The 6,829-nt window shown below is 39.3% G+C and overlaps 1 protein-coding gene across 3 annotated transcripts in view; it reads left to right on the top strand.

Moving 5' to 3' along the window:
- Positions 1-3,429: 3,429 nt before the first annotated feature.
- NFIA (nuclear factor I/A) overlaps positions 3,430-6,829 on the top strand; it is a 363,025-nt gene continuing 359,625 nt past the window's right edge. For 2 of the 3 annotated variants that reach the window (XM_014939240.1, XM_014939239.1), the window contains exon 1: positions 3,430-3,747. In XM_014939240.1, coding sequence (XP_014794726.1) covers positions 3,652-3,747 — 96 coding nt within the window. In that variant the 5' untranslated portion in view covers positions 3,430-3,651. The remainder of the gene's footprint in view (positions 3,748-6,829) is intronic. The other variant, XM_014939238.1, reaches the window with a different exon arrangement.

The following is a 6,829-nucleotide window of genomic DNA, read 5'->3' as shown; positions in this document are numbered from 1 at the left end:
ACCCGCTATGCCAACATTTCTAATGCTCTCATGCATTCAGTTTCCAGTAGACTGTAAAATGCCAGCTTGATATAGTCATCTGAATTAATATACTTTATTAGCCTTTTTTAGCATTCATTCCTGGTTTCGTACACTTGGTAGCAACAATGACCTCATGCAAACGCGCTGCCGAGGGGAGATAGAGAGGGACAGGCTCGCGCTGTTTGTGCTGCCACACAGGTAACTCCGCTCAGCAATTAAGCAAATTATTTTGGGGTAGTTGGCCACTTCTCCAGTGGGAAGTCAGAAAGCGCCTGGCAAGTACTTCAGTTCATTGCTTGAGGCCTAAAGCTGTCGGAAAACAAATCTCTTCTCCCGTAGCCCATGAACACACACACACCTAACTTATTTCCAACTTCAAATATCGCTCGTATATTGCAAGCATTTTTATTTTGCAGCTGTGTCTGCACAAATGTCTACGCCGCACGAAGGCTTTTTCTTTCTTCGGAACAGTCTGATTTAGAAGCAAACATCTTTGTGGCTTATTAGTCTTTGGAAGGCATCGTTTTGTCCCAGTACTATTCACAGGGAGTGTTGTGCAGAATGCTGATTGACAAGAGTTAAATTCAAAACATGTAGCCATTTTCTGGTGTGTGGTTTTTTTCCTGATTGAAGGAAAACTACTTAGATGTTTGTTTCCAAAACGGCATCTGTCAGCAATCAAAGGGGAAAAATTGCATAAAACAAATGCAATTGTTTGGAGTAGCATTTCCTGGATCATGTTAAATGCTTGATTTGCTCCCCATTATGCTCACCAAATAATTTTATTTTCCACAATAATTGCAATATTTAACATGTTGTATTTAATCTTGTTTTAATGCTATTAACAACAGCCGCTTATGAAAGGAATAATTGCTCTACGGGTAAGAACCCACCATCCCCAGCATCAGAAAGAACAATGGCAAAGTTAACTGCACCTAATTGTTCTGAATTTAAAACGCTGTTAACCAACAGCACTCCTCATTTCTTTGCACATAAGTACTATACTGTCAGGAAGGAAATGGTTTCATGCTTCTGTCATTCATAAGCTGAAAAGTGTACGCTCTTCTAAAAAAAATATTTTTTCGGTGTGTTTATAATTAATATTGGGAAGTAAAGTCATGTATTGGCACAGGAAGACCTAAGTACTCTGCAAGCAGTGGTTAATACAGCAACCAGGAGAAAGTTTGTCAGTAGATCTATAACTGCATCAGGTGATGGAAAGCCATATAGACCAAATAGAGGTTTATCAGAACTTGACTGGGATGACACGCAGCACAACTGGGTATGAAATACTAAATAAATAATAAGCAGGGTGGGTAAGTCGTTCGGTTTGAGAGGTAGGAGCAGAGAGAGCTGCATAAAATTGAATCTGACACCGACTCAAAGGCTGATTGTTACTTAAAGATTTTACTTTATATTTTGCCTGATTATTTGGAGGGAGGGTTGCTTTTTTTTCAAGAAGCAGTAAGCCACAGAAAGGACAGGTAGCGTTAACGAACCTGCAGTAACAGAAGACGATAAATGCTTTGGGCAGCCAGTGCAAGGACAGTTCTTGGCACAGTGTCCTTTTCTTTTTTTCCTGGACTCGGACTAAAACTTAACACTTCCCCTGCTAGTCAGACCCTTGAATGGCAGTGGGGTTGTACCTGCTATCTGGAGCAAGAAAAAAGCAAACTGGGATGGGAAGTAATTGCATAGAAATTGCATAGATGATGCAGTAACGTGGTTTTTGTGCAGTCCGAACAGATTGTTAAGGCTGGGGCAAAAACAAAGACTAAGCCCTTCGTGTTACATTAGCAGTTTGTGTTTACCCTAAATCATTTGCTTATCGTCTTGCACATCACAGAAATCTGAAGGTATTATTGAAGCTCAATGAAAGTTAGTTCTGTCCTGTACTGAATGACAGTTTTGTAATCTACGCAGCCCGGAATTACCGTTTTACTGTAGCCAAATAGTTAAACAATAGTTAGTACACAAAACAATCAAACGAAGAATTGTGCACCCACGAGCTCCCCTTTTTGATACAAATATAAATAGATATTGTTTAAAAGAGAGTGGATGTTTTAAATACGTTTTCCCTTGTGTCCACATCGCGAAAAGATTTGCAGAGTGTAGCTGTTTCTGAGGGAGCAAGTTCTCCCGGCCATAGCTCTGCAGACCTAAGGAATAGCCCTGGAGAGAGTCCGTTTGCCAGTTCAGAAGTTCATTTTTTGGAGCACTTGAGGAAAGGCACGACTGCATGGCTTGAAGTGCCCCGTTATTAAGTGGTGGTGGTGGTCATAGCTGAGCAGCCGTCGCTCTGTGTGATGCAGCGGGGTGATTTAAATGGAAAGCATTCACTGCCTGTTTAATAGTCAGCTGTCATAAAAGTAATACTTTTGTTGGTTTTACAGTGCACCAGGAGAAGCGGGAAACAGAGATGGGAAAACGGAGGATTATCTTTTACTTTGTTTTCCAGGAAGGGGATTTTAATATTGGACAGTGCCGGGTTTTCATAACTTTTCAAAAGTGTTTGTTTTGGAGTTCTCTTTTTTCAAGTTATCTGTCATTTCCTCTTGTAAATTTTGAATGTTGCAGAGAAGTTTTGCAGGAGGGAGAAACAAACCTCTGTGTGGCTTTGGTGGTTATCACCTGATGGTATTAGAAAATGTAACATTATAAACCAGTTTTTAAAAAAATGGAAGCATAAATATATTTAAAAAAAAAAAAAAAAAGATAAGGGAATTGTTCAGTTCCTGGGGAGGACTTAAGCCATTTGAATCTTCATATGAAAAGTCATTTGTTTAAACAATAAGATCCAGTATCTAAAATCAAGAAGGAACAAAAACCCAGAACTTTAATGTCTCAAAAAAAAGAAAGAGCATTTGATTCCTTCAGAAAGCTTGTATCACTGAATTGAGAAATAAACTTCAGCAGTTTATACTTTTGTTTTGCCTTTCACTGCTTAAATGATTATATGCACAATTATAAGAGAAAGAAAGAAAATGAAAGACGCATTCTTTTTCTATTTTTCCTCACTCTTTTTCCCCCCCCCGGTCACGTACATGAGAAAAGTAGCTGCGATAAACAGATACTGAATCAGACTGAAAGTCTTTTTTTAAAAAAAAAAAAAAAAACACACCCAAAACATTGCATGATAGTCTCTAAGCAGTTCCATCTGTCAAGCAGAAATTTTAGGCTAATAGCCTGTGGCGATCTCCCTCCGCAGTCCACTACCTGCCTTTGTCCTATTAAATCTCTTTATTCTCCTTAAAAAAGAGGAAAGGAAAGAAAAACCTTGCAGACCAAAATCATCTGAGTGATGAAGCCCTAATTTTGACCGCCTCTCTTTGATGTTGAGCAGTGGGTTCTTATTTAAAAAAAAAAAAAAAAAAAAAGGAGTGAGTGAGAGAGAGGGAGAGGGGGAGAGAGAGGGAGAGAGAGAGAGGAGAAGACAGTGCTAGGAGCAGATGACTTTTCATCTCCACTTCACCTTGCCACTGGGTCTGTGAGAGATTGGTTCATTGTCAAGGAGATTTTTTTTTTTTTACCCATGATTCCATATGGTATGGACCGGGCTACATGTTGCCCAACATGCCAGTGCAAATGTTTTCTCAATTAGGTGTCTTATCTCCCGTGAGTTAGCATCAGATGAAGCTTGCTGACAGCATAATGGCAGGGAAAACCTCCGACGGCTCCATCAAATGGCAGCTCTGCTACGACATCTCGGCCAGAACTTGGTGGATGGTGAGTTGGCAGCAGGGCTGCTTTTTTTTTTCTCCCTTTTCTACTTTCCCTCCCTCTTTGACAAAATGTCCCAGACCTCACATTTATCAAATTAACATTTGATTTTTTTCACACTCTTCAGTAGAGCAGCCTCACACTTGTCCCACTTGTGTGCTTTCCCCTGTGTAACAGGAGACCGTTAATGTGCACTACAGTTTCCAGAGGGAAGCTTTTTCAATTCTCCTTAAGGGAAAGAAAAAAAAAAAAAAAAAAGTATGCAAAGAAGTAGTTTGAAAAAGCCTTGTGCAGAGTAACTTGTCTCAGTCGGCTGCCTAACGCTCAGTTTGTTTTACTTTATCTGCTGCTTTCAAGCGTCCGTGTGCGTGTGCATTTTTTTTTTTTTTTTTTTACCGTGCAATATTTTGTAAAGAGGGGAGGTGGAAAGTTCAGTCCATTACAAAGCGAGTTGATGACTGTAAAAAGCCTGGAACGGTGCGGCAGTGTCGTGGTGTAAAATCATCACGTGTGAGGGGAGCGTGTTTTGCGAGGTGCTGCCTTTTCCTCGGAGACCCCCCATCTAACTTTTCCCTCCGCTTGTTTACGTTAGAACAGGTTACCGGGCTTTGCTGACCTGGAGCCATGTGTTACAGATCCCACATAGTCTGGCTCTAGCTGCTTTTGGGCGCAATTAAAGTTTCAATAAAGTCCCAAACGTGCTCCGTAGAACGAGTTAACTAGCATGTCATGGTCAGCCGGGCCAGACAACCTTTGACATCTTGAATCTATAAGAGGTATAGTGAGTTAGGAGGATGCACAATAGCCCATTGTGGCAGAAGATGCAAGTCCTGTTGTGAGGAAGAGAGTCCTCAAATCATTACTGCCCTCGTTAGCGTGTTGTCCGTTAGGGATTAATTCGTTAGCGGCGCATTTTTAGTTTTCTGTAATTATTATTCTTGTGGCAAGCGTGAATTCTTCCAGTGAGAGGAAAAGTTTGCTGCCAGGACAATGAATGTATTATCCGCTCCTAACTGGACCGTGAACCTCAGCTCATTTCACATAGATATCAGTTAAAAAAGGACTGGCGAGTGGAATTACAAAACAAGGCATGATCACTTTCATTGTATGATACGCTGAAACAAGTCGGGGGCTTTCCCTCCCCCTCGCCGCCCCGGACCAATTTTGGTATCATTTGGAAAGTTTAAGACCTCTGAGGACTTGAAAGACTTTTAAAAGTGAGATCCGGAAGGTTTTTATTCTGCAGCTTGGTGGTGGCCATTGTGTATATCATGTGGCTTGTATTTAAAGGTGTTTGGGCTCGGGTTTTTTCCGTTTTGTTTTGTCTAAACTCTTAATTTTTTTAACCGTATATTAGAGGTTTGACAGCGGTTGCCAGCGAAATGTAACATGCAGCTTTTGGTTAATGGGGATAGGGAAGGCTAACCACTTTACTTATAGTACTGATTTTCCAATTAGACTTTCTGCCAGGGGAAGTTGGAGGGGGAAGGGGTATTTGCATGCACATAAACTGTTGACTATTCATGTGACTTTTTTTTTTTTTTTTAAAGCTTGTTAAAACCCCTGTAAATAAGTCTATTGATTCTTACTTATCATTTTCAAAGCAAAGTTTTCAAGTGCCTGTTTTAACCACACGATTTCTATCATGCTGTGATTTTGCCTTATTCTAAGCCACTTGTATATTTTATTACCGCTTCTCTTTTATTGTCTATCGGCTGCTTTTATGACGAGGTACGTCCGTGTTTATTATTTAATAAGTATCCTCAAATGTTATTAGGCAGTTATTATCACCCTATAGAAAGTGTCCGAGGAAGTTTTCATTTCAGTCACATTTATTTCACAGATGTTTTAGTACTGTGAATATAATATGTAAAAATGCTGGAAACATTTAGTAATGCACTTGCCTAAAAATAAACAGTTTTATAACCACACATGCTGTTGTTTAGATTAAACATTGCAGAAAGTTCTCCTTAAACTTGAACGTCACACCATTTATTTTCTAAGAGAACAAAAAAAATCACTAAAATAGCCTTTTTTTTGTAGAAGTTGTGCTAGATGAAAGAGATGTTATTTTTAACTGAAATGAATAATTCAAGATCTTTACAATAGATGTGTTAATTGCAAATAATTTTCGTACAAAGTTTCAATTATTGATGGAGTAATAAGCAGTTTTTCATACAGTCTGTGAATCTAAAACATATGACAAAAAGTAGATATCTATTATTCCCCCCCACCCCCAAACCTCATCGCGTTTGCCACGTTCTTTTAATCAAAACTAAGCTAGAGAGCAGATTTTAATGTTTTAAAGACAAATAAAGCTTTTAAAATTACCTCATGCCTCGTCTGGCTGCACACAATCTCAGCTGCGCAGTGCTAAACTTCGGTTTGGTACTGCCAGCATACAAAGAGATGAGTGAATACCCCTTGCACCCATATGGACTCAGCTGCCAGCCCTGTGATATGCAATTTTGCTTTTTAATGAATCGTAAACAATTTATGTGTCAAACGGAGGGAGTTTGTTTTCTTTCTGGAGCAGGTTCTAAATCCGTTTTGAGCTAGAGCTGTGTACTGTACTGGAGTCTTATGCCCAAATTTAAAGGTTCTGTGTCATTTTGATGAAAAGACCTGTTATAATGAAAGAAACGGCTTTATAAAAGGCTGGGTGTAGTAATCTCTCTCTCTTTCTTTCTTTCTTTCTCTCTCTCTCTCTCTGTCTCTCAACCTCACACTCTCCCTCTTTCACTCCGGTCTATAGCATGTTTATAGCTAGCTGGAGATAATGGAGATTGGTTGATTGCATGATTAGTAAAATGAATGGATTTTAGCATTGGGCAAAGCAGCTTGCATTTTTGAAAGGTGGCTTTAAAATGCAGAGTTCTAATTTTGACCTTATTTTCTTTCATAGATAATCTTTATTAATGCTCCTTTAATTCGGTTTTCCTCATCGCAGCTAGTTTTTCTATCCAGCCATCTGATGGAATGGCTAATATATTTTATCTTACTTGCCAAAATAGCAAGAGGTCAAAGTAAAGAAAAACGTTATTTTTCTTGCTGGTGGGCAGTTATAAATGTTTCAAACTATTTCAGT

This window comes from Calidris pugnax, unplaced genomic scaffold, assembly GCF_001431845.1.
Source record: "Calidris pugnax isolate Ruff unplaced genomic scaffold, ASM143184v1 scaffold18, whole genome shotgun sequence".
Taxonomy (NCBI): Eukaryota; Metazoa; Chordata; class Aves; order Charadriiformes; family Scolopacidae; genus Calidris; species Calidris pugnax.
This window is presented reverse-complemented; position numbering and strand designations above follow the sequence as displayed.